General features: G+C 36.1%; 1 protein-coding gene across 1 annotated transcript in view; it reads left to right on the forward strand.

The window, feature by feature from the left end:
• The window catches only part of RNF32 (ring finger protein 32), a 54,304-nt gene that overhangs the window by 8,863 nt on the left and 29,437 nt on the right, over nucleotides 1-16,004 (forward strand). The window contains exons 3-6 of the mRNA XM_027840913.1: nucleotides 5,071-5,213; nucleotides 11,467-11,499; nucleotides 12,057-12,181; nucleotides 12,584-12,692. Coding sequence (XP_027696714.1) covers nucleotides 5,071-5,213; nucleotides 11,467-11,499; nucleotides 12,057-12,181; nucleotides 12,584-12,692 — 410 coding nt within the window. The remainder of the gene's footprint in view (nucleotides 1-5,070; nucleotides 5,214-11,466; nucleotides 11,500-12,056; nucleotides 12,182-12,583; nucleotides 12,693-16,004) is intronic.

The raw sequence follows: 16,004 nt of genomic DNA on the forward strand, positions 1-16,004 counted from the left end.
GTGTGTGTGTGTGTGTGTGTGTGTGTGTGTGTGTGTGTGTGTGTGTGGAAGATGGAGGGAAATTAGTAAAGGTGAGGCAGTGGTACACACTGCATTGGAGTAAGGAGAACTGAGTTCTTGATCCCAATGTGCTGCTCTAAGGCCTTATCACCAGAGACATGAAGATAATGATAGGATTATTTATATAAATAAGACTTGCATTCAAGTCTCAAATTATTCAAGCTCAAAAGTGCCCTGGAGATGATATACGATATATAACCCAGTATTTGGAATCAAGAACCTGAATTTGAACCCTGATTCTTCAAATTACCACCAGTATTATGAAAGGAAAAAGATTGCAATGAGCAAGTGTGGTTGAGTGAACCCTGTTTATTTCTGATGAAGGTAACTGTTGCATTTCAAAATGAGATAGAATTAGTGAAAAACAACTAGCAAGCATGATGCTATAGAACATTTTATAGCTTTTTAAGCTATAATACAAACATTATACAGGACTGAACAAACTTTTTATGATTTTAAAAATGCAATTGTTAATGTTACTTGTACCTAGAATACAATTAAAAGTCAAACAGTGGGGGAAAATTGTGGCCTGATGTATCATCTTCTTAGTCTGGTGATGAAAATTTTATGGTCCATCCAAAACACTCTAGCATAATTCTTGAAATGGTAGAATCCCAGGGGTGGGGAACATGTGACCTCAAGGCCATGTATGGCTCTCTAGGTCCTCAAGTGTAGTCCTTTGACCAAATCCAAACTTCACAGAACAAATTCCCTTAACAAAAGGATTAGTTCTATAAAACTTGCACTTAGTCAAAAGGCTGCATCCAAACACCTAGAAGGCCACATGTGACTTCAAGGCTGCAGGTTCCCCACCCCTGGTAAAGACTATTCCATCATATTCTTAAAACAAATATAATGCAAGTGAGAAACGCCTCCCCTGTAATAGTAGTTCAATAAATATTTCACTTAGTGATTGAATGAAAAGATTAATTAAAAGTTGACTCATGTTATTCAGACAGAGATGTTTTAAATGTTGTTGACAAGTCAAAGGAAACTTTGGCAATCATGCAAATTTCCTCAAAGACAAAAAAAATCACATGGTAGTTAGAACCTTTGGTCTTTGATTCAATAGGACTAAGGAAACTAGCCCTATCATACAATGTGTCCCAAAAGTCCTGGTGTAGTTCTAAGCCATTAAATCTTAGAACTGCACCAGGGTTTTTGCGACACCCTTTATATTACCCTGGATATCATACAACTATATATCATTCACTCCGTCTTTATGAGAAAGATGGAAATCAGTAACTTTTTCAAGAAAGCAAGTTTCTGGGATCAGTCCCTCTTTAGTTCTATGTATCTCAATCTACAGCATAAAATAATAATTGATATTCATAATGATAAGAGTCATCAAAAGATGGGGAAAGTACCATATTGATCTAAATGTAAGACTGTGCTTCCCTCCCACCCCACCCCCGCACCAAATCTGTTTTTATAAAATTTGAATGCAGCCCATTATTATGCTCTTAGTATAGATCTTTTCCCCTTGTAAAGTCTGAGCACAACTGGCTGTATTCTTTAGAGATAGAGATCTCACTATAAAACCCCATCAACTCTCCTCTCTTTCCTCAAACATCCTCAAGCTGGAAGGGATGCCAAGAGGGGTTGGTGGGAGGTGAGCCACAGAAAAGAATCTCTCCAAGGAGTTTGTGTCTTTGTCCCTTCAGCCCTTCTCCTCCACACCCAGGCTGGTTGTAGATTCAGAGGAGTCAGTGGAGCTCAAAGGCATGGCAGAAGAGGATTGGGGAGCCAGGAAGAGTGGGATTCCAACCTTTACAGTTTAGGAAAGCGTGAGGTGAGAGGGAGGAAGAATGGGGGAAGAGCAGCAAGTGAGAGATGAGCTATTAGTCATCTTCTCAAAAAGCTCGATACTTACCTGATTTTCTAAATTTTCCCATTTACTTGTATTCCATGTAAATTACCAAGCTGCCTAACATTTTTGTGTGGCAAAAACTTACTTTTAATCTGAAAATCTGAATATTAATACTTCTAATCTGAAATATATCAGTAGTATTTTTAATAGAGAATTTTTGGTACTTATTTTTCAATGCAATTGTGTCCTTTCAAAAATCTCATTTTAGCAACCTCAGACACTTGACACTTACGAGCTCTGTGACCCCGGGCAAGTCACTTAACCCCGATTGCCTCATCAAAAAAAAAAAAAAAAGAAACAACAAAAAAAAATCTCATTTTAGGATATATGGCCTCCATTTGATCAATATGGTGATCTTATTAAAGAGATGTCTATTAAAATAATGTTCTAATATTTGTAAAGTTAAACATAAATCTTAATCTTTTTGTTGTTATTGTTAGATTGGGTCTCATTATCTCATCCAGACTAGAAATACAGAGTCTACTCTTGGGCTCTATCAGTAATACTAGTCTAAATACTGTAATAAATACTAAATACTAATCTAAAAATCTAAATCCGTAACAATCCGTAATATATCTGTAAGGGCTACTTCAGCCCTTCTTTGAAAGTGTGGTGTCCTTTCATTCCTGGGAACTCATAATATTGGTGCCAGACTTACTGTGAACATCCAGTCAGCTTTAGCTTTACTATAGTTCAGTACTCCCATATTCCCAAATCCTCCAGCATCAGTGTCTACAGGTATGCATTATCATGCACATTTTTAAATAATTTTAAGTCTTCATCTCCAGGGCATTTTAAAATATAACTATGAAGTAAAACTGACTATCCAGAACCCTCAGGAAATGTTTTCTTAAAAAGCCGTATTTTCCAGACACCATGGGTTTACTTATGATTTTTAAATTTTTCAATAGAAATCTTATTATACATTGCCTTGCCTTTTTTTTTTTTGAAGCAATCAGAGTTAAGTGACTTGCCTAGGGTCACACAGCTAGTAAGTGTCTGAGACCAGATTTGAACTGAAGGAGAGAAGTCTTCCTGACTCCAGGCACAGCATTCTATCCATGGTGCCACCCAGCTGCCCGCCTTGCCTACTTAAACATAATATTCTAAAGATAATATTAGCATTCTTTTTTTGTTTTTTTGTTTTGTTTTGTTTTGTTTTAGGCAATAGGGGTTAAGTGACTTGCTCAGGGTCACACAGCTAGTAAGTGTCAAGTGTTTGGTCTGAGGCCGAATTTGAACTCAGGTCCTCCTGACTTCAGAGCCGGTGCTCTATCTACTGCGCCACCTAGCTGCCCCTGCATTCTTTAACATATTTATTACAAACATCAATTACTCTACTGTACGGAAAGGTATAGTTGTGTTTCCAAAGCCAATTGAAGAAATGACCCAAGGCTTATATGATTTTTTAATTCGTGTTTTCTTTTTACAATTTTTCTATCTCCAACTTTGCTATTATTAGTTACTTCTTATGTGTTTATAGGTTCCACAGTGTATCTGCTTTACCTAATTTGCTATTCCAGTCCCTCTAGTGGTAAAAAAAAAAAAACAGGTCATCATACTTGTTAGAATTGTGTGCCAAATAAGAGTAAATAATCTTTGAGTCAAGGCCTGAGTGTCCTTTTGTGCTTAAAATGCATAGTCCTAGAACTTATAGCATCTATTTTAGTAGTGGAGTCTTTCTTTTTTTTTTCTTTTTTTTCGCTTACTTCCTGGTCTTTGCTTGTATAACTGAAGTTGCTAAATAAATAGCTAAATTGCAGATAGATAAAGTATCTTCACAACACTTTTCCTATGCAAAGCTCTTTACCAACTAGCAAATTCTTCTATATCTCTTAAATATTAACCAGCCACTAGAGACAGAAAAGGACAAGAATTGATAATTGATGGGACAGTTTATTCTTAAATCCAATTCATAAACCAGAGATTTCATGTTTTCTTTAATAATCAATGTCATAGTGAATATACTTATACAAGCATAATTCCACTTCAAGCAAACTGGATATTCAGATTTTTTTTTTAAATTTAGGGAGACTCTTTACAAAAAGCAGTCTACAAGGGATTGGATTCACTGCAGGATTGCTTTCAGTAGCAAACTTTTTTAGAACATTGACTATATTTTGATATTTCAAAGACCTGTGATTTCATCAGTGTAATTACTCCCTCAGGAGATGGTCTTCATTAGTTATTAGAGCCAAAACAATTCATAACATAATGACTAATTTCCTGAGCGTAAAGTCTCATAGAAGTCTATATTAAAGTTGAAGGGGAAAAGGGGAAAAAAAGCGTATCTGCTCTCAGGCTGATCTTTGAAAGATAAATTCAATCCATTACTGCTCCACTGGAAGGAGTCTGAGAATCCAGGTTCACCTCTAAGCCATGAGGAAACTTTAGAATATGGCTTTAATAGAGGACATTTATATGATTGAATTTGCAAAATTTTATTTGCATACAACTTTTAGCCACTGTGGGGAAGAAGTCTTTACAATCCATAATAATATAATGAAACCTAGTTACTTTTTGTGGCAAAGGGTATCTGGGTTCTCCTCAATGTGCCATAATTTGGGTGCAACAGTGGCATGATAATAGTGTGTTTACATATCTAAAGATCTGGTGATCGGTTTGGGTCGGTTTTATTGACAAATTCATGGCCATGAATGAGTTTTCTCATATTGGTACCTTTCTAGTTTTTGTTTTCTCTGTTCCCCACCCCCAGATTTTAACAATGAAAAGATGAACTTATTTTTCTAGTTGTTTCTTCTTTAAATCTTAACTTTCCAGGCAGACTTGATAGCCCCTTGATGACAGCATCTGTCTCATACTTACTTCCTTTCTCCTCTGATGCGTTGTCTAGTACTGAGCAAAGAGTATGTACTCATTAAGTTAGTTGGTTGACTATCATATAATAAAAAGTATAAGAATTAATATTCCTTTTTCCCATGATAGTAACTTTTTCCTCTCTTAGAGAAAAAGGCCAGCTGTATAAATGTGAAATAAGAACATAAAGGTAATTATAAGAAATATTAAATATGACAGAAATGTACTTAGAGGAATACATCTTATAATTATTATGTGTAAGTTCAATATTCTAAAATATATTTTAATTGAGATTTTGTTTTGTTTTGTTTTTTTTACTTTAGCACAGAAGTTGGGTTTGATTGAACCACCTCCATTGCCTTTATCAGCTGAAGAATGGGCAAAAGTAAAGGAGAGGTCCATAAAACAAGGGGATTCTATGCATCCATGTGCAATATGTAGAGAAGAATTTGAGCTTCAGTCACAAGTAATATGCAGAAAGAGCATTTGAATTTAACTATCAAAATTCATATAGACTGCTCTGCATCTTTAAGCTATTTAATTGACATACTTTAATGCCTTCCATAGCTCCCCTTCACTACATAATACATCATAGTAAGTGCAATATAATGGTGGGAGCAAAGGAGAAGGAGATAGATCAGTAACAGATGAAAAAATTCATGGTTGTCCAAGTCACCCACGTTCTTCGCATTCAGTTCTCTTCCTCAGCACCAACTACAATATTCCTTTCTACGTAACTTTCTTCGGCATAACCGCAAATAATTGTGGACATGTGTCATGTCTTCTCCTCCTGAATATACCCAGTCCTTCATAGTATTTGATATTAACTCAGTTCTAGTTCCCTTGCCATGCATTTATTTTGGGGGAATTGTTTCTCAGCCCTCTGGAATCTGCCTAAGAATATCATGGAGATATATTTCACCCTGACCCCTAACTGTAAGCCAGGAAGTGTTCCTGCCCTTCCCCTCCCAGAATTTACTAAAAAAAAAAGGATTCTTCCTTTGTGGGCCTCAAAGCTACCTCTCCCTAGATTTTGGACCTTGGTATCTCCTTGGTCTCTTGTCTCTTGTCTTGAAGTCTCTGAAGAAGTCTCTGAAGCCTTGAAAGCTGCTTCCTCTCTTGTTTAGCCCCATCTCTCTCCTGGCTAGCCTGAAGTAATTCTGCCAACCCTATCACTTGGGCCCTTCATGGTAGTCACATCCTCCACACCAGCTACTGGCTTAAACTTGGATCATTGTACCCTTACTGCATGATTCTTCCACCTAGCACAATTTTCCATCTAATTTTGATTAGGGCCCAACTGGCCCTACCTCACTATCATTGGCTAAACTAAGCTGCAAGACAGAGACTTGATGGCTGTTCACTGTCCCACCTCAGTGTGATGAGACCCTGGCCTCACTGGGGCTCCTCCCTGTGAAGAGATCTTGGAGATTCTGTGGGGCGTCAACAATTACAATAGCCAAATGTACTTATGGACATAAGGTGTTAACAATATGTTGTCAAGCCAGAGTTGAGTTCAATTCAACGAACATGTATTGACTTCCTACTTGCTGCGTAAGGCACTTTAGGAGATTCATTGATGAATGAAAAAGATGTCCTCAAGAAGCCTGCAGTCTAACGGAAGTTACTCATAAAGAATTTCTATTTTTAAAGAAAACAAATAACTTTATGCATCATGGTCATACAAGAAGAAAATATAATTTGTAATGAATGTCTCTACATTACATGGGGAAAATCTCTATGAATTATAGAAATTAAATATTCTTAATAATCATCATTCATTAAGCTTATCATCACAGTAAGATATGTAATGTAGTATTGTGTTAATAGATTTGATGTACTACTGTGTCATGTATTTTTTACATGTCTTATCTCCCCTCCCAACTAGATTATAAACTCCTGGGGGACAGGGGACTATTTTAGACTTCTCTGTATTCTCCCATAAACACTATAATCTTAGATTACATGCTTACTTAGTGAATGAATTAACCAAGTGAGCTGTGTTCACTTCTTGGGTTCTACATGTTAGGAACCTAGACGGTGGCTCAGAGTATGGTGAAGGACCTTAAGATCATGCCATATGTGGATCACTTGAAGGACTGGGATATTTAGGAGAAGACGTTTGAGGGACCTGACATCTGTCCACAATTTTTTGAAAGCTATCATTCAGAAAAGACTTGTTCTGCTAGGAGTCAGTGTGCTTCAGTAGAAGGAGCACTGGATCTGAAGACAGTGGACTTGGGTTCAGATCCTGGCTCTTCCACTTACCACCTGTGTGACCTTGGATGTCTGTGGACCTCAGTTTCCTCAGCTACAAAATGAGGAAGCTGTACTGGATGACCCTGAAGATACCTTCCATCTCGGAATCTATGGCCTTATGATTCTAGATTTGGCAAGAGAACAGAGAACTAGGACAAAGGGTGGTAGTTGAGAAAAGCAAATTTCTATTCTGTGGAAGAAAAAACTTCTTAATGGTCAGAATTCTCTGAAAGTGGAATGGCCTACCTTGGAAGGCAACAGATTCTCCCTCCATTGGAGATTATCAAATAGGGCTAAATAATTATTTCTTAGGAGGTAGATAGGATTCCTATATAGGCATTAAGTTAGATCAGATGGCATTGGGGGAAGATGAAAATTTCAAATATGAGAGCATTCATTGTTTTATACGATATTATTTTGTGTACACTGACCTGATTGCAGTTCCTCAAACCCAACCCTCCCTCTCTTGCTTTGGTGCCTGGCTGACCCCCACACTTGGAATGCTTTGCTCTCTCTCCTCTTTGCCTCTTAGTTTCCCTGGCTTCCTTTAAGACTCAGCTCAAGGGGCAGCCAGGTGGTGCAGTGGATAGAGCACTGGCCCTGGATTCAGGAGGACCTGAGTTCAAATTCGGCCTCAGACACATAACACTTACTAATTGTGTGACCCTGGGCGAGTCACTTAACCCCATTGCCTAACCAAAAAAAGAAAAAAAAAGACTCAGCTCAAGGCCCACTTTCTGTAAGATGCCTCCCCCAGCTACTAATGCCATCTCCTCTCATATTACCTAAGATTTGCTCCGTATATATCTTGTAATTTACAAGTTGTCTTTCTACTTTGAATAAGTGCTCCTTGAGGGGAAAGACTGGTTTTGCCTTTCTTATATTCTCAGTGCTTGGTACAGTGACTGGCATATAGTAAGTGCTTAATAAATGCTCTTTTACAGACTTTCAGGATCAGAAGGAAGCCTAGAATCCACGGCCATATTTGATTCATGCAAATTCTCACACGTAGCAGGGAGAGCCATAGATGTTTGAACTAATGAATATGTCCACTACCATAAATTATTTGATGTTTTTCAGCTTCAAATTCTCATGCTATTTCAAATTAATATTACTTATGAAATTTTTTTTAAGAATCAGTCAGATCTTGATTGCTCAGAAGTTAGATACTTTGGAATGCATTTTAATTTAAAAAGCAATTGCGTAGTTACCTTTTAGGATGAGAACGCTAAACCTAATTTAGGAATAAGGGCTGCTATCTACAGTGACCTGAATTAATTCAGCTCTCCTATAACATAGGGGAAGAACTACTTCTTAATTATTCGGTCTGAAAGGAAGATTTGATGGGGGGAGTTCCAGGGAAGTATCAGGATGGAACTCTATTCACTTCTTTTCATTCTCTACAGTTTCCGTCAATCGACCAGCAAGTATCTGTTAAGTTCCTACTATGGGCCAGGCACTGTGTTTAGGTGTTAGGGATTCGAGTACAAAGAATGAAACAATCTCTGGAGATAAGTACATGTAAAAACACATACAGTAGAAATATAAAGTTAATAAATACAAAGTAGTTAAATACAAGGTAGTTTGGGAAGGAGGGCACCAGCAGATGGGGAAATCGGGAAAGGCTTCACAAAGATAGTGCTTGAGCTGCATTGTAAAGGAAGAGAGAGAGTCTGTGACACAGAGGGAAGGAGGGAGAACATTGCCAACATGTGGGTAGACCAGGGCAGGCGCTAAGATGGCATGCAGAGTATGTTACGTAAGGAACAAAGAGAAGGCCAGTTTGGCTGACCTTAGAGTGCAAGAGGGGAAGTCATGTACAATGAAACTGGAAAGCTAGGTTGAGGCCAGCTTGTAAAGGGGTTTTAAAGCTAAACTGAGAAGTTTATATGTGATTCTAGAGGCAATAGGAAGCCACTGGAGTTGGTTAAGGAAGGGATTCATGTGATCAGATTTGTGCTCAAGAAAAATGTCTTCAGTGGCAGTGTGAGGTGGACAAAAGTAGGGAAAGTTACTTGAGACAGGGAGACCCAATTTGGAGGGCACTGTTGCAGTGATCTAATTGAGAGGTGAAAAGAGCCTGAATTAAGGTGGTAGCTGCATGAACTGAAAGAAGGGGTAAGATGAGGGAGGTGCTATGAAAGGAAAAACAGTAAGATTTGGCCACTGATTAGATATGTCTTATGTGGGAGAGTGAAAAATTCAGGATGATGCTGAGGTCACAAATCTGGGAGACTAGAGGGATATTAGTACCTTCTACAGAAATGGGCAAGTTTGAAAGAAAGAAGCGTTTACAGGAAAGAATAGAAAGGTCAGTTTTAGACATGTTAAGTTTAAGATATCTCCAAGACAGTTTGAAATATCCAATAGGCAACTGATAATACAGGACTGAAACTTGGAGAGACTCCAGCTGACTCTGTAAATTTGGGCATCATCTGTATAAAGGTGAAAACCATGGGAGCTTATGAGGTTATCAAGAAAGAGTGTGAAAGAAGAAAAGAAGAGAGCCTAAGCTGGAATCTTAGGGAACACCCACAATTAAGGGGCATGATGTGGTTGATGAACCAGCAAAAGATACTGAGGAGGAGTATTCATATAGGTGGGAGAGAGAAGACCATCATGAAAACCCTGAGGAGAGGGAGGAGAGGGCAGTGAAGTGCCTGATGCAGTAGCTGATTGAGGAGGCATATGCATATTTGTTTATTTCATTAAATTCTGTCATTTTGTGTGGTTGTTTATAAGTTCATTATTAACTTCATTTGTTTAGTATATCTAGTTTCCTTTTTTAATTTTCTTATATTTCGGACCTACCCACATGACAAATAAGAGATTAAATGAACCCCATATATCTCTGAGTGGGACAAATGTTATTCCCATTTTACAGATGAGGAAACAGATTAAAGAGTTCAAGTAATGCATTTGAGGCCACCCAAGAAGTTATGACATGGCCAGATTAGAATTGAGTTCTCATTAGCATTCCTGTTGCTACAACCTTTTTTGAAGCACATTAACTGCCACTTACTGATTTATTTTAGTTATCTGAGAGAATATTTGCCCTGTAGCAGGTATTTACAAAGATCGTACTATGTTTTATCATGTTCTCATATATACTGAATTCTAACTATTAAAATATATCTTCAAGCATCTGTTGATGAAATACTTGAAAAGATTCTTTTAATAAAGGATGAGTGAGTAATTGCATACATATATGATTGTTATTAGACAGATTAAATGGTAATTATTCAGAAAGGACCCAGATTACTGGATTCATTCATTTTAAACTTTTTGAGGAGTGGTGAGGGACTGAAGCTATTTCGAGGAACTTATTTAGAACTTCCTGAGCTGTATTTTTCGCCATCTTTTCCTCCTTTAAGGAAAAGTTTAGATTGAACAAAGGTAGGTTAGGTTAATTCTTGTGAAAACAGGAGAGTGTTCCTAAATTCAGGCTGTCTGGCAGTGCTGAGGTTTAAGTCTTAACCAGGGAGTGTTAAAGAATGCACTCATTAAAGGTTACTTCAGATTCTGCACACACACAAAAAAAAAGGGAGAAATGCCTTTGGCTTTTTTTTTTTTTTTGTCCTACATGTTTCCTTAACTTTCTTCCCTGAAGGGGGGAAAAAAGCCACTGGATCTGAAAGCTTTCCCTTCAGCTGGCTGTTAGCCACTAATCCTTTTGTGTTTGCCAGCTCAATGGTGCATACTCGTTGTTCTAGTTTCACCCCTTTGCCAGTTCTTCCTTCCACTAATAACCAACTGCCTTTTTTTTTCTTTTTCTTTTTCTCTTTTTGGTCTAATGCTCTATCTTTTGTCATGGCACAGATAACCACCATTTGGTGGGAATTTGGGTCAGAGAAAGGTGAAGTTTTCATGAAGCTTGTGAGCATACTTTCTCTGCATTTTTCTGAAAAACAGAGTCATTCATATGTCTTCATGATATATTGCTTCTTAAATTTGAGTGTCATTTGGTGGAACAAAGCACCCAAAAAAAGTATTTACTTAAAATTTCTCTGCTTCCTTCCCTCACCATCCCCCACATCCCTATTCTGATTCCTACCGCTACCTTTTACACACATACAATCACTCTTATTATCTGTCTAGGAAATATACCTACTCCTTAATTGCTTTACTTTTCAAATATAGACTATCTGAATAATTCAGTTTAGAACTAGTGAGTGATGGTAAATTTAGCTTATTCAACCTGACTTCATATGTATGCATTCAATTTTGAGGTACTAAATTGTAAAAGATTATTTTTTCCTCTTTTGCGCTCTCTATTAAATTTTAACATTACAGTTTTTGAACTTATGAAGTAGAGATTAGTTTTGTTTTTTTTTTTCAAAAGAAGCAACAGTTAACCTGTTGTGCATTCAGAACTTCTCTTTTAATTAATATGTTTGTGGTGCATCCCTTTAAAACTAATTTAAACTTCAAACAATTTTTTGTTTTCCTGTGAACAACAGGTGCTGCTTTCATGTTCTCATGTATTTCACAAAGTAAGTAAATCCTGTTTTAACTCTTACAATAAAGTATGCAATACATCATTCTTGTAACTTAAAGAATCTAGCCTAGCCTTACTCAATTTAAAGTCTTCCAAAAAGAGCCATTTATTTTATCCTTAATCACCATTTATAGTTGGAAACATGACTTAAGGCTACAATACAATTCATCCTGTTTTTCAAATGGTGAATTTTATGTGACAAAAGAACCACAAATGTTTGTCTAACAGATTGTTATTAATAATGTACATCAAAGTGAATGATAGCTTAATTCACATGATTTAACTTCATGTTAGTCTTACACATAACAATATACCTCTACAGCAGTTGATTTCCAGAAGTTTTTGATGTCTTCATGTTTATTCCTGTAAAATATGACTTTTGGAACAGGATTCATGAAGAAGGTGTTAATGTCTGATGAAACTTTTTCACATCATAATCTAAATTAGACATTCTCATAATTATGGGAGAAAAGAACACTGTAATTACATTAGAAGTAAATGTGTTGTTTATAAGTAATTACTCACAAAATCTTAAATGAACTTTTTCCTCAGGCATGTCTCCAGGCTTTTGAAAAGTTCACAGGTAAAAAAACTTGCCCTCTGTGTAGAAAGCAGCAATATCAGACAAGAGTGATACATGATGGAGCTTGGCTTTTTAAAATAAAATGTGCAACAAGGTAAGAACTATTTCAGATTAATCATAACATGAATCATTCCAATAATCAATTAAAAATAAATCCATAGTAAACCCAAATATGAAGCATTGAGATCTAGGTATTTAGAAATAATTTAAAAATATGTGCATGGTCTGAACAATCTGGAAAGGCTTTGGAGTATGATGAAGTAACAAAGTGATTGTGTGTTTTCCAAGGGCCATCCTAATTAAATTCAGAGAACCACATCACCAGTTAGGCCTCAGGGTGATAAATTTTTCTTCCATATCTACTCTAAAAGACTATATAGCAGGAGAAGGGTTTGCAGTCTGTATCATCCTGCACTAAAGAGGTTACTGGTTCATGACTTAGGTATATGTTTTTTGATCGTCACAAATCTCTTCAATCAAATATCTCTGTTCTTAGGATACAGGCCTATTGGAGAGGATATATTGTTCGAAAGTGGTACAGAAAACTGAGGCAAACCATACCTCCCAAAGATGCCAAATTAAGAAGAAAATTCTTTGAAGAAAAGGTAGATATGAATTTTCTAAATACAGTTTCTACATTCTCTCAGGAATTTGTCCTTAGAATTATTAACTGGACCACATTGGCTTGGCATTAGAGTTTTTTAAGCTACATAAGCACTCAGACTGTTAGTCATATCTCATTCAGGGTTTAATTTCTTTTTCAGTTCTGTCCAAGTTAGACAAGTTTTCCAGTTGTCATTTTCTCTTGAGGAAAACAAACTAACCTGTTGGGTTTCTTCTTTAAGCTGTTATTAAGGTAAAAATTAAAGGTATTTCCTAGTGACTTGTTTCCATTTCTACCCCTTACCCTTGGCTCTTAAAAGCATGCCCTATTTTCTTTATAATATTTTCCAGTTCATTTTGTATTAAAGTAGTGGTTCTTCAACTTTTTAGATTTCTTTAGATTTTTAGATTTATTTCACTTCACTTCTGTGCCTTACTAAAAAGTGCTGTATGATTTTTAAGCAATTAAATTGAATTAAAATTAAAATTTTTGACAATTTCATGACAATCCTTCATAAAATATTTCATTAAAATTTTTCTTAACACTTAAAATAAGATTATATCCGGGACAATTTGAATAAACTACAGTTGATTCAGTAAATTGAAATTAATTGTTTGAATTGATTGACCAATTTCATTTGAACTAGTTGAACCAATAATCCTGTATTGAAAGAACCTAAGTTTATACTGTTCCTCCAAGTTGTCTGCACCAGTTGACATTATGACATGACCTTTGTCTCTCTCTTCTCTTGGCTTCTCTGACACCAAACTCTCTTGATCCTCCTTTGACATTTCTGACTAACCACTGTCTCTCTCTGCTTTGTTTGTGCCTCTTGCTACTCCAGCCTCTACATGGAGACGTTGGCTACCGTTCTGTTTTCTTCCCCTTCTATACTTTCTCTGTCTCGAGGCAATCTCATTCCTCAGTGTACAGCATGGTTGCCACGTCCTATTTTGTGCTGTTGTTACCACTGTGCATATCTTATCTCCCCTATGGAAATCATAAGTTCCTTGAGGCAAGAACTACGTCTTATTTAGCTTTGTGCATCAACGAATATTTGTACAGAACACTGTGGAAGGACTTGAGGGAGACACGCACGTTAGCTTGGTCTGTCTCTAGAACAAGTTTTGTACAAATGGCTTTTGAATTGAATTTACCCTGAAATTGTGCATATATATCACAATGATTTGTTTGGGCAAGTAATGTTCTTTAGGGGGAAAACTAGTAATCTGGCTTTTATATTCATGTGGTAAAAATGGAAAGAGAAGGCAGAGAATCACAACTATAAGTCTTCACCATCATCATCATGAATAGTAAATACTGAGGGCCTAACTTACATAGGATACAATACTAGAAACTCTTAGTCTCACTAACATGCAGTTGATTCAACAGTAATACATTAAGAAAGGAAAGAAGAAATAAACACTTCGTTTTTATTTTTTTCTATCTTAATTCAATATTTTATTTTTCCCAATTACATGTAAAAACAATTTTAACATTCTTTTTTTCACATTTTGAGTTCCAAATTCTCTCCCGCCTCCATTGAGAAGCCAGCAACTGGACAAAGGTTATACATGTGGAATCATGCAAAACACATTTCATGTAAGTTATTCTGTGAAAGGAAACACAAACAAAAAAAATCCAAGAAAAATAAAGAAAAAATATCTTTGATCTAATAAATATTTAAGTGCCTACTATATGCCAAGCACTATGATAAACACTTTAGAAACATCTCATCTGATCCTCAGTATAACCCAGGGAGGTAGATATTACTATTATACCCATTTTACAAATGAGGAGACTGAGGCAAACAGAAGTTAAGTATTATAACCATTGCCAAGGTCACACAGCTAATAAGTGTTTGAGGTCAAATCTGAACTCAGGTTTTCATGACTCCTGTCCCAGCTCTCTAGCCATTGGGCCACCTAGCTGCCTCAAGTAAATAATTTTAATTCTCACCTTTTTAAAAACTAGTTCTTATTCTCAATTGAGTTGTTATTATTATATTTTAGTCTAGTTTAACCATCTAATAATATATTGACTGTCTCCTACATTTCCCATGATAATTAATATACTATTTATTTAAGCATATAATGTTCATTCTACAGTATTTGGTCAGATTCATGATTCACCTAGCCCAACATTAGGTCTCTTACAATAGCACCAATGAATGGTTGTCCTCCATGATATCAATTTCAAAACTTTTGGGTGGTTTTCCTTTAGCTATCATTCATTAGTTTATATAAACTTTTTCTGAATCTCCTTAGTTTTTCAGCTTTTAAAACTTTATAGAATAAATCGTTCCATAAATTTACTTCCCATTATATAAAGTAATTATTTCTTTCATTTGTCTTAAATTTATCTCTTAGACTTCATAAAATGAAATTAATTCCACCATTTGATGAACAAGTCCATGTTCATCCTAATTGTATCCTTAATAATTTTATAGACCTGACTTCAGTTTTCCTTACTTAAGTAATCATTATAGTCTGTCCTTATATAATAGTTCCTTTTAACCTTGGTAATTTAATTCTTTTTTAAAATAAATTTTATTGATGTCTTTTGTTTCAAATCACCCAAGTTTCCCTCTGCACCTCATTTGACACCATCTCAGAGAGCTACCCCATATTACAAAGAATTTTTTTTTAAAAAGAGCAAGAAGAGAAAAAAAATCAGTGAAACCAATAAACACAATGAGAAAATCTGACAATATATTCAGTATTCCCCACCCCTAGAGACCACCCACCCATCTCTGGATAGGAGTAGAGAGAAGTATCTTTTCATACCTCTTCTTTGGGACCAAGTTCATCCTTCGTAATTTTGCAACCTATGTTTTCAATTGTTTTATGATTGTTATTGCTGTAGTTAATATGCATATTGTTATATGAACATCAGTTCATGTAAGTCCATGCTTTTCTCTATTCATCATATTTTTTTCTTATAACACATTAATATTCTTTTTCACTCATGTGCCACTATCTGTTTAGTCATTCACCAATCAATAGACACATATTTTGTTTACAATTCTTTGCTACAACAAAGGGTTCTAAATATTTTGGTGTATACTAGGCCTTTCTTTATCAATGATCTCCTTGGAGTATATCAAAATGAAAGAGTATGGACATTTTAAACTGTTGTGGTTTGTCTTTCATTCTGGAAGAGGACCGTGACATCTGGAAGGTGATGTCGTTTCTTGCAAGTGAATTGGATTTAAGTGAGGCAGAGCTGTGCAAAGTCACCAGCCTCATTCTCTGGAGCCATCTGGATCCAGTGGCAAGATATAAATCAGGACAACCGGAGATGGCCCTAGATG

The sequence above is a fragment of the Vombatus ursinus genome, unplaced genomic scaffold (assembly GCF_900497805.2).
Source record: "Vombatus ursinus unplaced genomic scaffold, bare-nosed wombat genome assembly UNPS02014852.1, whole genome shotgun sequence".
Classification (NCBI taxonomy): Eukaryota; Metazoa; Chordata; class Mammalia; order Diprotodontia; family Vombatidae; genus Vombatus; species Vombatus ursinus.